Raw genomic sequence first — 17,191 nt, 5'->3', positions numbered from 1 at the left:
TTTCTCCAAAACCAGCCGACATATTATACAGCGACATCTATTGAGCAAATACAAAACTTTCCTTAAAATACCTCGTACAACAAAAAGCGCACTGCTTAGAACCGACGTAGTTTCACATAATTCCGTCAGATGGCGCCTCACGCTGCACCGCGCTCGCCCAGGGCAAATGGCTCCGAGGCCGCGGTACGAAGGTAAAAGTTTCCTCGGAGACTGAAAATTAAATAAAAATTAATTGAATCGTAAGTTTACTAAAAATCGAGTTTTGAAACAAAAATAGAGGCACTAAACAGCACCAAACTTTTTACGAAACTTTTCTTGTATGACTGGTCATGACAACGCTAAAAGTTTGGCATCGTAGTGGTTAAAAATGCTTTCATCATTAAAATTAAATATCTCTGCCTACCCCCTTCAAGGAAACAGGCGTATAGCGCTATGTTATCAAATATTTGTTTAAAGTTCAATTCGCATTCAGTAACTAGCGTCCTCAAGTCAAGCTATAAGGATCACTATTACTTATAGAGCCAATCCAAGGTTAGGTTAAGCGCCAGGATCCGTGCTTCGGAAGGCACGTTGAGCCGTTAGTCCCGGTTACTACTTACTTATGTAAGTACGTCGGCTCAATAGTAGGCTAACTCTGACACCAGGTTGGTAATCTAAATCAAATCAAATATACGTTATTGCACAAAACTAAATCTCAATAATCAGATATAACACAGGTTGGTAATCACCTCATAACCCACATGAAAGAAAAAGAATTGGTTAGGAATGGTCCATAGGGTTGGCGTTGGAATTTGGGCTAGTAGCTAACTTATTCGCCAGAACTTTTAACGCTGTCCGAAGACCTTTGGTTTGGCTCACATGGTTAGCCCATACCTAACGATTTAAAAAATCGTCCTCCTCGAAAGTGTAAGGGTCTAGTCGGTCAATGCAAACTTCAGAAATTACTTACCTACATGCATCCCCCGCTGTCGTCCAGTTTGACCGAATTTAACTTGATGTTACCGTACATTCGAAATAGTATAGGGAAAACTAAACTTAAATTCGAGAAATAAGGTCTCACTCACTCATGTGTCGCTCGCGCGCCCATATAGACGACAGGCTCGTCTGTGCAGCGCCCGCGCAGGAACGCGTCGTAGTCATAGCATCGCCGCGCCAGGAACTCGCCGCCGCGCACAGATTCCGCCCAGAACGACACCGACCGCCAATGACTGCAGAAGTCTGAAAGTAACAACATAACATAAGTTTACGATTATATTTCAATTGAGTTAGTTAGAGGTACCTACATCAATCGCAAGATGAACTAAGTACCTACACCTCATTGAGCTTTCTGTTAGACGTGATAGGGGTGAATGGTATCGCCGCCTACGAAGGTCGAGCTAACTGTGTTAGTAAAAATAAATAGCGAATAGTCTCTCACGCACTCTACATCCTGTTTCTGGTCATTTGTTGAGCGATTGGGATCCGAAAGTTTATTAAAACTATGTCCATTTGAGCGGAATCCTTTTGGACGGAGCGTCAGGTTTTTTACAGAAGCAAAAAGGGTCATTTGCTTTGTATTAATTCCGGTGAAACTCCGTTCACTAGATCGGTAACTCCGCGCCAGCTACGAGAAGTTGTATAGTTAGTGCTAAGTGCATAAACTTTTAGGGCACAGAATAAAGGATAATACTTCCTACTTATAGAGCGGGCGCACTCTCTGCCCCAAGACGTATTCGTAACTTAATTAAACGTAATTACCTTCAGTAGTAAGCGGCACAGTAGCAGACAGGCAGCCGGGCTGCTTGGCGCGGCCCTCGTTGGGCCAGAAGTCGGCGTGAGCGGTGCGGTCCGGGGCTCCGAACCCGCCCCCGTCCGTGTGGACAGCATCTACGAACCCCGCGTCAGAAGATGACATCGGGTCGGACAGGAGGGCCGGGTAGAAACCCGGGTAAGCTGGATCTAGGCCGGTTAACCTGGGATTGAAGGCAAATAGAAATCAAAGTCAGTTAACAAAAGTATTATTTAAAGACTCACTGCTTTAGAAAGAGGTTCCTAATTTTGAGTATTACATGTTACCTGGGCACTTGAAAGCCTTTAGCAGCAAGATTTCTGGCGGTGTAAGCCATAAGGTGTGCGCCTAGAGAGTGGCCGACCAGGTGCAGACCCTCCAAGGATAGCCCTCGCAACAACAGCGCATGTACACCCTTACTCACCTCCGCCGCTATCTGGAAAGGCAAATACAGGGTGTTAGTGACATCGTAACGAATGCTGAGAGGGATGCTTCAGACCATGATTCTGAGTTGATATTTAGTGGAATATTAAGGGTACCTAATTATGTACCTACGAACACTGGCCATCGGCGACAGTAAGTATGCGCGATGTGCACGTTCCCATAATTGATACATGGATGCAAGTGATTATTTGATTCCTAAAAAAATGCATCTCTGAAGTGTGTTTATAAATTGTGCTTCTATGATGGACTGGGTGTTGATATACCTTGTTTTGTTTTTTATGAACGCCTAGGATCCTGTGTCAAGGTTTTTCGTACTGCTACTTTTCCTCGACTCTGGTTGTGATAAGCGGATAAGACATTCGACGACTTAATTGACGACTCACGACTCATGCATGTTAGCAGAAAAAAAAATTACGACTCAAGGTGTAACTAAGTTACCTAATGAATAAAGATATTTTTGATTTGCGTAAATAAATTATACGTTCCGCCGCTTACCTTCTCGGGCATGTTGTAAAATTCGATAGATTACCTACGTCAAACACGGTGGCAAGTAAGATAACCTTTAGCTCTGTAAATTTCAATAGCAATACATAACTGTAAGATAAAAAGCTTACAGCTTTTAAGCCGAGCACCACTGCTATGTAGCTGCCGAACGCCATGTTTGACCAGTCCAATATGAGAAGGTTCTGCTCATCCCGCTGGAGGTATGCCTTCACGATCTTCACCATGTTCTTGTCTGTTATCAACTCCACGTACCTGTCACATTAAAAGGTTTATGGTTTAAAGATGATCATCATCAGGCCATTAACGTCCCCACTGCTGGGGCACGGGCCTTCCCTATGGATGGATAGGGAGATCGAGCCTTAAACCATCACGCGGGCCCAGTGCGGATTGATGGTTATTAACGACTGCCAATGCAGCCGGGACCAACGGCTTAACGTCCCTTCCGAAGCACGGAGGAGCTCGAGATATAAACTTTTTTTGGTCACCCATCCTATGACCGGCCTTTGCGAAAGTTGCTTAACTTCAACAATCGCAGACTGAGCGCGTTTACCGCTGCGCCACCGAGCTCCTCAAAAGATGATACATATGTATTATTTGGACCAAAATTGACGACATATCTTCTATGATTTCGCCAGACGCTGAAAATTGGACTTAGCGTTTTAAAGATTTTTAAGAGTTCGTTATGAAATGTGAAAATTGTTTGCTAAAAGCTGTTAGAGAAGATATAAATGACAAAAAAAGAAAAAGTTAATAATTACACCCTCCCGAGACGCTGACAGACTAATTACAGAGTTATTAGAATGCGAAGGAACTCTCTCTATATCTGTTACCCTGTCACGCCTAAAAAAAAACTGTTGGGCTGATTTGGATGAGAATTGACACTGATGGATCGATACCAGAGGCGGACTTGGGGTAGTTTCCAAAAATGTACTTAGAGTGCTTACGGCAAAATAATCTTTGGGTATAACGCGTGATCAGGTTGATGTAGACGGCTAAAACCAGTAAGATAATATTCTACAAACGCTTACCCGTGACCGTAGAGGACCGTCGGCTTCCGAAGGTCAAAGTCTGGATCATCCAGGATTCTACTGATAGACCTGATCCTATAGCTTTTTGGAGTTGTTGAGTTTTTGCTAGAAAATAATAAAAATATGTCTGCTGTCACGACAAAAAACTTACCTAAAGGGGTTAGCCAAGTTGCAAACGATTTCGACAAGCGACTGCTCACTGTCACTGTCTTTTTCGCAATCGTTTGCAATTTGGCTAAGGCCCCTGGTGTATGGGCTTCTTCTATCGTTGGATTGAAAGGTGGATTACCAACTTCACCTAACGACTACTTACTTACATCAGTAAGTAGTAACCGGGACCAACGGCTGAAAGCACCTTCCGAAGGACGGACCATTATACTTCAGGTGATCAGCCTGTAATGTCCTAAACATATTAGGGATCATAAAGTAATTTTTGTGGTATGTCCCCCCGGGATTCGAATCCGGGACCATTGGTGGTGTATAGTGAAGATTGTCCACAACAACGGAGACCTTACCTATAATGTCTGATTATAATGTCTGACAACCGCGGGACTCTGCCTGGAGGCACTGCAATGCGAAAACAAAGCTACATTATCCATCTGCATCTTTGTAAAGCATTTAACAATTATAAAGTAATGTTTTAGCGTGAATTATCTATTATTCATATTTAAAACACCTAACTATCGTACAATTTGTAGGCCTTAAGGGCGTTTAAACTTATCTAGACGGCATTTGACATGTGCCAATCTTAACTGATAGCTTTCCGTGCCCTTCGGAGCACGAAGGTACTCGAAATATAGGTAAGCTATTATAGTCACTCATTCAATAGCTCATTTCGCTTGAAACTGGGTACCTGAATTTATGTTCGAATTAATAAGTTGATAGGTATTAGCTATATACTTCACGCTCCTTCACCTAGAAACAATTCTTGTAAGTATTTTGTTGTTCTTGTTGTCTTGGCCAGTCCTCTGCGTGATCCCACTGCCGAGTAAAGCCACTCATCCCAAGACTCTCTCTATCTTGTTATTCATATTTAGAAAAATATGGGCACCATCATCATTATCAGCCCATTAAAGTCCACACTGCTGGGGCACGGGCCTTCCCTATGGATGGATAGGGATCGGGCCTTAAACCATCACGCGGGCCCAGTGCGGATTGATGGTTATTAACGACTGCTAATGCAGCCGGGGCCAACGGCTTAACGTGCCTTCCGAAGCACGGAGGAGCTCGAGATGAAAAACTTTTATTTTGTGGTCACCCATCCTATGACCGGCCTTTGCGAAAGTTGCTTAAATTCAACAATCGCAGACCGAGCGCGTTTACCGCTGCGCCACCGAGCTCCTGAATGCACCATATAAAACATTTTTATCTTGCAATATGAAACGAGCCACTAGGCATCCGTTGGGTGTTTCTCCAACCAGGTTGTTGAAACTTTGTAAGTTTCTACGCAACCCATAGATACCTAGGTTACGTAGGTACGTTCTCCCTTCAAGATGCCAAAATATCTCCGCAGACTATGGCTAACAAATAACGGGGATGAAACTATCAACGCGAGCAAGTAGCTGCCGTCAGTTTATAAATACCGTACCAGCGTGTTTGGTTCGCAGTATCTGCCGGAAACTGTTCTTGGAGAGGGGGAGAGCTGGACTCCTCTGGCCCTCGCAGGTTAGTGTCGCTGTAACACACGAGTTACTTCACTAGTTATGTATTAGGTGCCTTCGCATTTTTCGATGTTCTTACGCCACGAATACTGATCAGAACCTAGAGCACACCCCGGACACTTCATACAAACAACCTCGTATTACACAGACACCACACATTGACGTTATCGTACAGACGCGTCTGTGTGTGTGACGTCTGACGCCATACGATTTATGTCTAAACTGTGTTCGAGGGGAGGTGAGGTAAACTTAGCTCAGCCGCTGGTGGGGAGCGGATAATTCCCGTTCTACACGTAGTACCTATTATTCTGTATTCTATGCCTAGAGTAAGAATCAAAATCTTCCTTGACCTCGACTTACGAAATGGCTGCCTGCTCTATTATTAACAGAGTTTTATAAATAAACATTTATGATTGATATCCGACTAACTGGGCTAAATTTTCAGGTTAGGTAAGCCGAACCCCGTGCAAACGGGTAAAAGCTAATACCTATAAGTTAAAAAATGCAGTTTGGATTTTAAAGACTTTGGGCCTTATGACTGTAATTATAAGGCAGGTATGATACTTAGGCATGTGCCTTTCTAGATAATTAGCTAATCTGTTTTACCTCCTCACGCAATCACTTCGTACGAACTCATAATCAGTCTACTTATTAATTAATTAGTAAGTACCTAGTACCAGAGTAAAGTTTACACCATCTCAGATGTATTCCGTTTTGGGCTAGTCACAGGTAGGTACATCAATCGCAAGATGAACTGAGTACGGTCACGAGTACTAATAAGTATGTATAAAATTTAAAACCATGTCACATTAACTGTTTTGACAAATTAAACCATGTCTCGTTAAGTCATATAATAATATGATAGTGCGACAGGGTTCTAAAGTATGTACATGATATTGCTCATGACTGTACACGTTGTTCTTCACTAAGCTTTCTTTTAGACCAACATCATAGGTGGAGAGCTGTATCGCCGACATGTAAATTCCGGTGCCCACCGGGGTTTGAACCGGCGCTCCCCGTTAACAAAACAAGCAGGTGACACACAGCGATATGAGTTTAAAAACAAATAATATTAATATTTTAAAATTTTCAAAAGAACAGCCTTTTATACCTAAATAAAAGCTTTATTGTAAGTAATTAATTCTAAAAAATTTATAAAAAAATACTTACCGATGGCGATTAGAAATACTACAACCGACAAAGAGCGATTCATATTTTAAATTCATTTATTTAGTTATTAAACTTATTAATAAATAAATGAATTAAAATACGTACTTATTTAAAGAACAAAAAAAGATTGATGTTGTTGTAACGACTGCCCGTGATACATGTTCTGTCCCGACGATCGAGTGGTTGGAAGTTCGCCGGCGGACTGAGGGTCGCGGGTTCGACGCAAGGTCGCACAAATTAAATTACAACAAGTATTAACCTTAGCCGTGTGAACAAGTTTATATTCTTCTTCCGCGTTTGTAGTTTGGACAGACGTTTTGATACTTTTTGCGTAGGTCAACTATGACATAAATTTATGATGTTACTGGTAAAAAAAGGTAAATAATATGTATATTTTTTATGGAAAATACTTATATCTTATCTAAGTAGACACAATTGCAGCAGGTGTTAACCGTAATTTCTCTTGAAAGTTGTATAGCGGAGTTGCCTGAGCAGATGTAACGTGCCTTCCGAAGCACGGAATCATCTTACTTTTTCGGATAATCTGGTGAGTCAGCTTGCAATGCCTTAGCTAAACAAAGGATACTCTCTCTGGTGACCTGTATGTAGTACAAGGGAAATCCTTTTACAAACACCAGCTTCCTTAAAATACACTTGTAATGGTGCTAATCCCTGTAAACACCATCTAATTTTATTTTAAGTTATATCTGTCATTTTCTTATCCGCCGAAAAGGAAAGGGACGGGTAATCGACAAGCATACAATTTATGGAACACACGTCAATTAGTCTGGGCCCGCGTGGTGGTTTAAGGCCCGATCTCCCTATCCATCCATAGGGAAGGCCCGTGCCCCAGCAGTGGGGACGTTAATGGGCTGGTGATGATGATGACGTCAATTTTAAGCACAAATCTAAAACAACCGTCTAAAAATTTTACATTGGCCAATAACCCGACAGAATTATGTTGACAGCACACGTCAAACGGTTTGCATACCTACCAGCGAGATACCTTTTTGGTTCACCCGGGTTATTCATTAATTTACTCATTCTTCCTAAGAAGAGCTGTCAATCCTTAAGAGCTGTCAATCATTCGTCCCTTTCCTTTTCGGCGGATAAGAAAATGACAGGTATAACTTAAAGTAAAATTAGGAGGTGTCCGCAGGAATCGAGGCCATTGTCTCACCATGTTAGCTTACTAAGAAATTTTTGGTGGTGAAAGTGGAGACATAAACCTTTTATTACTAAATACTATTATGCTTACGATTTATTTACTTAATCAGTGTAACTGGATTTAGTAAGAGTCATCAGAGAAGCTACTAACCTAACCTAATAGAAGTTCTTCGTCTCTCGTGTTTGTGAGGTCAATGACCAACCTCATCACCCTGGAGTCAAGGTTACACAGCTACTAAGATAATCAATTAAGTAAATAGTAGCCGGGACCGACAGCAAACCCCGGAGCATCATCTTACTTTCAGACAATCATATGATCAGTCTGCAAATAGCCTCAGTATTTTCGATTCCACCCACTGGGTAAAATGAAATTTAAGTAAATACTATCTTCACTATCCAAACTCATTGCGGTCCGAACCGACGTGGAATCGACCCATTACACAAGTGCGAAACGATCCATTCAAAAAGAGCTCTTAACGAAACGACTAAAGACCCGATGTGGGAGGAGTATAATCGTAACATCCCCTAGGCCCTATTCTACTTCCAGAAATAACAACACGCCAGCGACACGACATGCAACTTTTTTTACTTCACTCTAACGGAGGAGATTTTTACAAACAGTTACAGTAACATATTATAGATCATTCTTCTTTGCGAGTCGATGGCGATCGAAACTAAATTTTTGCTGACTAATAATTGGCCACTCTTACGGCATTGTCAGTGGCTTCGTAAAGGTCTTTAATAGTGCAGGTGTTAGGGCACTTAGGACAATGTCACTTGGTGAGACTGTCCTTTGTTTAGCTAAGGCATCGCAGGCTAAATCGCCCGATTGTCCAAAAAAATAAAAGTATTCCGTACTTCGGAAGGTACCAACACGTCCACCCAGTCCGCAGATGAGCAGCGTGGTGGAGTATGCTCCATACGCGTCTATATAATAAATAAATAAATCAAATAAAAAACACTTTATTGCACACATAAACCTAATACATACATACATATATATAATTTAATAAAATAAATATATACATACAATAATACATATAAGTAAAAATAGAATATTAGTTGCAAGACGATGATTTAGCCAATAAGTAATAGTGCAATTTAGATTAGCCAATGACTTTGAATGCCTGATATCAGAAGGCAAATCATTCCACAAGTGCGTGGACTTCACAGTAAAAGAATCTCTGTAGTATCGACACCTTGAGAAAGGAGCCTTCAGCACATTGTCCAGCCGCGAACGAAGTTCACGAGAACAGTCGCTACCTAAGAACTGGAAACGTTTCTTTAAGTATTTTATTTGCATTATCATACTTACCTATTTACATAAACTAGATGGCCCAACATCTGCATAACATTAGCAGTTACCCTTGCCTGCTCTGACAGTGTGGGTAGGCCTCGACCGTGACCGGTCGCAGGCCAAGGAGCGGCCACGACTACATTACGTACATACCCACGCCGTGTTATGTAACGCTTGCTTCCTTTATTTTCTTGTTTTAACTAGAAAGGTACAAATGTTTTTTATATATTAAAATCCCATGTATAGACCTCTTCTCTTTCGCGCCATTTCGATCCTGTGCAAGTCTCATTAAGTAATACTCAATGGTGATGGTGGTAATAATATAATGGTATGGCGGTGTGGTGATTAGGTATCTAAGTACTAGCGATTATTATTATAAAGTATTTTATAACTTTACACCAGGGCCGTTGACAAAATACCGCGCGCTGGGTTTATTTAATCCGTGGGAACTTGCATTCCGACGCCTTGTATGAAGTGACCAACAAGAGTATTCCCGATTGCCACCTGGGGGCAATCCATACGGTGGCGACTGAGAATATAGGCTTTTTTAGACTCATACATAATATAAATCGGGCCAAATAGTGAATGCCATATGCGGCAAATCTGCGTATAATAAGTCATGTCGACGAAAAAGCTGATAAGGTGGGTAAAATCGATTAAACAAAAGCAATCGGAAGCCAGCCGGTTTTGATACGAGAATCCAAAATGGTTGTGTCCAGTTAACGAATGACATGAAGTTTATTTCTTGTTGGTAGTTATCTACAAATTATGTATTAAGGAATCTTACTAGAGTATGGCGAGATAGAGATCTTGCCCGCATGAGATAAGGGTCTTATTACACCTGTAAGTACATTGAAATCATGCCGAGAAATCGTGCACCTAAGTAATGTATTGGTTGTCAAAGGAAAATGAAAACTGTTACTGGTAATAACATTATTTTATTCTTAATCGAGCCTCAAGGTCAATGACAGACGTCACCATCGCTAGATTCCTCGGTGCTAAGTTTTTATTGCGTTATTCTTTAAAAGTAAACTCCTAAAATATTAATCAGCCTGTTATTATTGGTACTGCATTGTATATCCAATAAATGATACTGTAATATGGAAAATTCCGCAATGCGGTGTTTGTTGCTAGCTCGGAAACTGTTTAGATATCGGTATCTCGTCCGCCGCTATTTTTTGATATAGGACTTCGTATCAAAATTAACCGCAAGTTGCCTTCTGGTTAGGTACTTGTAACTCTGCCATCCCATTACGGATTACGGGCGTGATCATGTAGGTATTTATCTTTTAAAATAAGCGACGAGAAAGACGTTAGCTAAATGGAAATACTCGATTAATTTATTGATTTTTTGTGTACAACTGTACCACATCTGTCTTTTTGAGAAACTGTCCTTATGAGAGAATAAAGGGTATAATGGACCTCTAACACCCACAAAACAAAGCCTTGGATGGCTACAATAGTTGAGCAGCGAGCAAATAACGCGACAAGCTTCAAACATTTGTCCGACGCAAAATGGACAAATAATATTTACACGTCAAACTAGCGCAGCGGTTGATCTTGATTTTCGTACTTAACACTCAAGTTAATTAGTATTGGATTTGGTCCAGATACATCATGGAGATTGTGATACATGTGGACATCGGATAGCAGCAGTTTTTTTTTTTTGACGTGACTTATTGTAGATTTGCCGCAGATGGCATTAACTACTTGGCCGGACAAATGGGGAGCGCTGAAGGCTCTCACCCGGTACAACGTTTAAGACAACAGGCCTGAGGGTGCCCAGTTGGGCGCGAACCTCGGCTCAGGGCGTCGTCTGAGAGGAAAAACATTTGAAAGAATTAATCAACCCTAGTGGGTCGATAGCGATAAGCGCTGAATGAGGGAAATCGTCGACCACGCCGGCGGGGTCAGAAAAAGTCCGCTGACTGGAGGTTTCATTGCAGCTTGATTGTAGCTGAAGTAAGGACGTCAGAAGTAGTTTTTTTGTTTTGTTGAACAGAATAAATACAGATCTAAAAGTTAATACCAATTTATACTTCATCAGACTTAACTTTGGGAAATATCCCGCTGGCTGGAGGTCGGTTAGAAAACTTTGTATTTCCGTTTTTTTAACGGGACAATTTCTGTTTTCAGCATAATTCAGTAGAACAAATCCAGATCTAATTCTCTGCATCACTCTTATTTCTCCCAGACAGGGGATCCCGCTGAGTGTAGACACATCTAAAAAATCAATCTTGCACTTTAACATTTGTGCAGATAAAAGTAAGCTCGCAATGCAAACGAATGTCAAATAGCAATATTGCTTTTTTGAGCGGGCAAGCCCCATATTTTGTAGTTTCTAAACTTAGGGTTTGTATAGTTAGGGCGTGCAGAGTTAGAAGCTTGGCTCTATGAGATCTGGTAACTTATTCACATTGAGACCGATATAATCTCGTCTTGGCAACATTATACTTATTACTTACCATGAAAAAAATTTTGTTGGGATATTGTTTTCCTAGCCAGTAATACTTAGAATGGCCAATGATGCGATGACGTTCCGCTCCAGACCAGCTGATACAAAGTTCCGAGGCTCCTCCCGAAGCTTCCGAAGTTTAATATCAGCGTCGTGGTTCGCGCCGCGACTTGTGCTGAGTGAGGCCCTTTTATCTCAGGACGTCCACCACCACCTTATGATCATTTCGACTAACATCCTTCTTGCTTTTTTGTAATTGTTTTAGTGGAAATAAGATATGATATTGTTGTCTTTCTTTTTGTGTGTGGCGTCCTTTCATAATAAACTATTTCTATTCTTTCTATTCTTCCAATGATGAACACTGGTGTGATGATAAAGTTTCAAAATACCAAGTGTTACCACTTGTCCAGGACCATAACGAAATAACTTATTTACCCTCCCGACCCGTAGTACAACTGCGATGTCCAACTGGTTGTACTACGGAGAAGTAAATTACCCATAGTTTAGGGATTTTATCGTACTTAGACAGAATTGAAAGTTTATTTATGATTTATTACACATACCTACATACATAAACTCACGCTAATTTCCTACCCGGGTAAGCAGAGTAGATCGTACTGAACCTTTTCTAAAAATATCTAAAATTTGATCAATGTACGTCCTTCTAGGTCTTCCTCGGCCAGGCCTACCACCAACCGTCGCTTTATATACTGCTTTCATTATCCTTCATCCGCTCTGTGTCCAAACCAACTTAACATTCCCTTCTCAATCTTAGTAACTGTATCGTCTTTTTGGTTTATTTTGCGAAAAAATAATTAAAACACCAGGCCATTGTGATGAGAATACGTTTATTTATTTATTTATTTATATCCACGGTACAGGAATGTTTGCTTACAACAATACTACCAGCTACAGTCTACCGCGGGCCTTACAACTCAAACTAACTCTATAGAACTCTCTCAGGTAGGCCTCTCAAATAACATTTTACATAAAATGAAAATAATCTACATAATACGAAAACAAACTGAATATCTCCACACTTGCGATCATAAAATAAATAAAATGTCAAAGGAGATCTTAACTAAATTACAATTTACTTCTTTAAAAAAACATTTAATATTTATTAATTCTCTACTCCGAGGGATTAAAAAACTATTTACAAAGAAACGGGGTTATGATAAAATTATAAATAACAAATGTACAATAAAATAAATTAGTATGCAAAATTATTATTTCGACCTAGTCCGTCTAAAATATTTCATTCAATGTTATTGTTGTGTACAAAAGCTATACCCTAAGATTGAAATTGCGCATATAGGTAATATTATGTTAACCTAGAAAATAGAGAAAATTCCAAATGCGATTTTTTATACAAAGACCGAAACACACCGAATATTATTCGATGATTTGCAATTTTATCAACAAAGCTTCTACTGTAGGTATATAATTAAATGCGTATTTCTTCATTACACTTATGTACTTACATTCATAAGAAAAAATTGAGCTTTCCCATAGCCATCGCGTTACCATCCCAGCAGGGTCGCCGGAACACACCTTTTTCGATTACTAAATGGAACTCAATCCTCAAATAACAGATGCCCGATCGTCAATAAGGAATTTATCATCATACATAAAACACAAGCTGACGACTATGTACCCTAATGGGGTAGTCAGAGGTACATCCGCAAGATGAACTAAGTACTACGCTTCAAAGAGTTTTCCGAATTTGTCATCTTTGGCAAGAATTAATGTTTTATACTTAGTACTTTTCAATTGACAATAGGATTTTACTAATAAAATCTTCTTTAGAATAAATAATCTTCTATTAAAAAAAAGTTTTCTTTAAAAATAACTCGTTAGTTCAAAACTGTTTCACCTCTCTAGCTGATATGTAACTATCGACAGCCTATCATGCCAGGACATATCGTAAAGATTTTGGTTGTGGTGGGAACTAAACCTTTAGGGCTCTGAAGTTATCCTCAGTAGCACAGCTACTAGACACCATTCTTCTTTTTTGCGAGTCGATACTAAATTTTTGCTGAACATTGGCCACGCTTACGGCATTGTCAGTGACTTCGTAAAGGTGTTTAATAGTGCAGGGGTTAGGGCACTTAGAACAGCACAAAAGGTGAGCCATAGTTTGTGGTGATAGTCCACTTAACCATTTAAAGAAATTTTATAGATGGGTGTTGCTTTTGGGCAAGCTTTACACTATAAGTTTTCTGCCATTTTTTTAGCCGAGGCGAGGTATACACTTACAGCACACATGTATCACTGCCGCAAAAAATAAAGGTCTCTATAAACACGTACCAAAAACAAAACCGTCACACAGGAGAACCATGTTCAACAACGAACGGAACGCGAGCTCAAAAATTCAATAGTAACACAGTACATAAAAAGGTGTGTTCAGACTGCAGGTCGTCCCAGGTCAGTTTACTTGAGGTCCACGTCGTCTCCCAGCAGGTCGTCACACTCCTTCTCCCACTTGTCGTCCGTCTTCTCGGCCACAACCTCGTATTCCTTCAACTCTGCTTCCAACTCCTTCTCCCATTGCTCTGAAACACCAAGCCCGTTGAGGTCAGAATTGACACCGTGTGGCGGGCTTGTGGTGTGACAATATCATGCCCTCACACTTTTCCGTAAAAAAAAAATAGAATAATCTTGTGATTATTGCATAACTAATTAAAAGATACTTCTTATCAAGAAAATCGAAAGACTGCAAGTTTTGGATTATCACTGCTAATGTAAATGAAATCACCCGATAGGACGTAATATTCGCCGATGTTTATTAAATATGTTACCTATATAGGTAATTACTGTGTTAATAAATAAATAATTGTGTTAATTAATCGTAATTAAACGAAAATTTATGTCATATTGGGTGATTTCATTTAAATTAACTTGCTAACTCTTTCGATTTTATATGACAAAACCTTCAACTTTTTTCAGAGATTGGCATTTTTTTTTTTCGATTTACTTATCAACCGTAATATTGCCACACCATAAACACCCGTATTTGCGTACGTCACGGTTGTTTATCAAGTACACAACCTACGAATAACACACAACACACCCCGTGATCAAACCATCCGGTGATAATGAGTGCTGGTAACAAACATAAATTATGTTTTCTTATAAATAATGAATTACTTATCTCATGTCAATTAGTTCAAGTGGAAACTTTCCCTTTATAGTTTTGTTAATAAAACGTGTTTCCTAGCGTTTCAGCCGGTGTGTACTCAAGTTGTACAATATTTAAAATAAACAAAAAAGGGAACAACAAATCACTAAACTATTCTACTAAAGTGTCAAATAACAACACCAATATTATTTTAGAATAATATAATTATTTCAATTCATAATAACTAACTATAAATGCCAATTTTCATTATTAACTATTAATACGTTGTAATTTTCTAAACAATGTTCAAGTTGACAATAAAAAGTGTCACGTCTACTCTGCCGCTAATACATCAGATTATTATAAACTAAATAACGAGGAACTACGTCACTTCATTATGCCATTAAAACATTTAGATATTGAATACTGTAGAGATGCAGATATCATTACTGTGTCGGCGTGGAAACATATTGTGTGTTGGAGTCTGCGAGATATAGTGCAGCCGGCCTGACACGTGACGGACACACGATAGCCACATTATTTAGATCGAGAGAGTCTCCCCTTAGAGGGGGCGGGGGGGACACAAGTCGCGGTGCGCACGCGCGCACGCAAGCGAGTACAGTACGAAGCGACCAGCTCGCGGCGACTGCTAGGCCAGTAGTATCACCTTACGGTACTTGCTCAATATATAGATGAGTTACTTCATTACCAACTATAAGTCTACACAACTTTTATAACACTGGAATACTTGTCCTCGAATATAATATTGACGTCCTAATCTAGTTGTAAATAATTACAAAACAAACGGGGAGAGATGTGTTGTCAGCGACAGGGTTCCAAATGCAGGTGTTAAAACGGCAGTTCGAGTGGGAGTTAATTGACTGTCACCCATGAGTGATATGTCGCGGCTGGTGGCGCGCCGAGCCGCTGACGGCCCGGGCCTGCGCCCCCGCGCCGGCGCCGCCGGCCGCGGCTCGGCGCGCCACACACTGGTGCCTGTGAAGGCGTTCGCTCTGACAACACAGGGTATGTACAAAAAGGTAAGTTTTAACATTGCTACGCGATGCACGAAATACAAAGTAGATCAAATAATCGTAACAAACATAATGAAGACCAACTTTGAGAAATAAAAGCGAAGTGAAACAAACAGGATGCAGACAGTAGCGGCGGCACTCAGACGGAAGCGGGGGGGGGGTGGGGTTTACAATACAAGAACCAGTAGCAATGTCAAAACCTGAACAATAAGATAGGAAGTACTTATTATTAACGCTACTGAGCCGAACCATAATGAACTGTGTGACTTTATAGTTATGTAACCTTATCGATACTTAGACATATATGTAACATTCAGTAGACATTAAAATATATCCATTGAGATGTAGAGTGTACAGGTCAATCGTGGACTTTACTTCAATAGCCGTAACTGAAAGCCTCGGGAACGATCATTGTAGACCACACGCGCAACGTAACGACAGAGACGGAGCTATTGAAATACAGACCTGAGAGATAGAGATAGACAACAGTTATATAAATTATAAATATATACAATTTCATATCATATATATCCTTCGATTGGGGACAAAGAAGCTATATTGTCATTTAACATTCATTAATCGTATATGAAACACGAGTTAACAACAACGATGTAGATATGACGCAATAGTGATATAGACTATAAACTTTTAAAGTTAAAAACAAATGGCAAACATAGTAGATCTTACATATATTATAGTAACGTTTGAAAATATAAGAAATGTGAGAGGATTAACAGTGATACAGGTGAGAGAGCTGACAAGGTAATGCCACGACCGGGGCAGGTTTGGAGGCGGCGGCGAGCCAGGCGGCTGCGGGCGGCGCCGGGCCGGAGCACGCGGACGGACGTGGCATTACTTTGTCAAGATGGAAACAATTCAGAATGAGAGCTGGTACAACGCATGATACATTGTTATCGCAAGCCTCGTACGACCGAGTACCGACAGTTCTATAAGCTATCCACGCTCCTGTGCTACTCACTCGCCCGGCTACTTGCTGTCGTCCAAACCTGCTACAATGACTTCCACAATCAAAGAAACACTCATTAATATACTGTTAATATATAAAATGTGCCATCGAAATGAGTCTATATTAAAAGCATGATTACATGTAAAATCGTAAGTAAAACTACGTGGATACCATATAGAACCGGACAATAGGTGTTGAGACGCTTTGTGATTGCGATGCCTCTCTGTTGTCCGTGCGGCGCTTAAGCTGCATCCCGGGGAGAAAAAACATGGCGTTTAGCATTCATATAGTCAAGCAAGAACATACAGTCTAGACTAGTAACAATCTATACGACGTCTGTAAGGGTCTGTGGTGTCTTGTAAGTGCGTTCTTGGACATCAGGTCTTAAATAAATATCACATGACTGTGGGCATAAAAGTACTTGTAATCTTGCATTTGCGATACAATAAATATAAAATAAATTATGAAAAACCAGCATGCAAAACTTGCGCTACATTATTCCTCAAAGTTGGTTATTCGGTGTCGTAAACGTTAGTTCTAGAAAATGTCTTGAATTTGTTGGGAAATGAAACGAA

General features: G+C 40.3%; 2 protein-coding genes across 7 annotated transcripts in view; both read right to left on the bottom strand.

Annotated features, from left to right (window-relative positions):
* Positions 1 to 23: 23 nt before the first annotated feature.
* On the bottom strand, positions 24 to 6,618 carry LOC126379769 (pancreatic lipase-related protein 2-like). The gene is made up of 9 exons (XM_050028587.1): positions 6,576 to 6,618; positions 5,333 to 5,419; positions 4,260 to 4,311; positions 3,745 to 3,849; positions 2,827 to 2,968; positions 2,056 to 2,204; positions 1,738 to 1,952; positions 1,065 to 1,218; positions 24 to 210 (listed from the first exon to the last, which is right to left on the bottom strand). Exons 1-9 carry the CDS (start codon positions 6,616 to 6,618, stop codon positions 138 to 140), a joined length of 1,020 nt encoding a protein of 339 aa, XP_049884544.1. The 3' UTR covers positions 24 to 137.
* A 5,707-nt stretch (positions 6,619 to 12,325) lies between these two features.
* The window catches only part of LOC126380351 (synapse-associated protein of 47 kDa), a 125,309-nt gene continuing 120,443 nt past the window's right edge, over positions 12,326 to 17,191 (bottom strand). For 4 of the 6 annotated variants that reach the window (XM_050029720.1, XM_050029723.1, XM_050029721.1 and 1 more), the window contains one exon: positions 12,326 to 14,049. In XM_050029720.1, the coding sequence (XP_049885677.1) occupies positions 13,928 to 14,049 (122 nt within the window). In that variant the 3' untranslated portion in view covers positions 12,326 to 13,927. Of the gene's footprint in view, positions 14,050 to 14,125; positions 16,863 to 17,191 lie in introns of those variants that run through there. The other 2 variants (XM_050029726.1, XM_050029725.1) reach the window with 2 other exon arrangements.

Source organism: Pectinophora gossypiella, chromosome Z (genome assembly GCF_024362695.1).
Source record: "Pectinophora gossypiella chromosome Z, ilPecGoss1.1, whole genome shotgun sequence".
NCBI lineage: Eukaryota > Metazoa > Arthropoda > Insecta > Lepidoptera > Gelechiidae > Pectinophora > Pectinophora gossypiella.
This window is presented reverse-complemented; position numbering and strand designations above follow the sequence as displayed.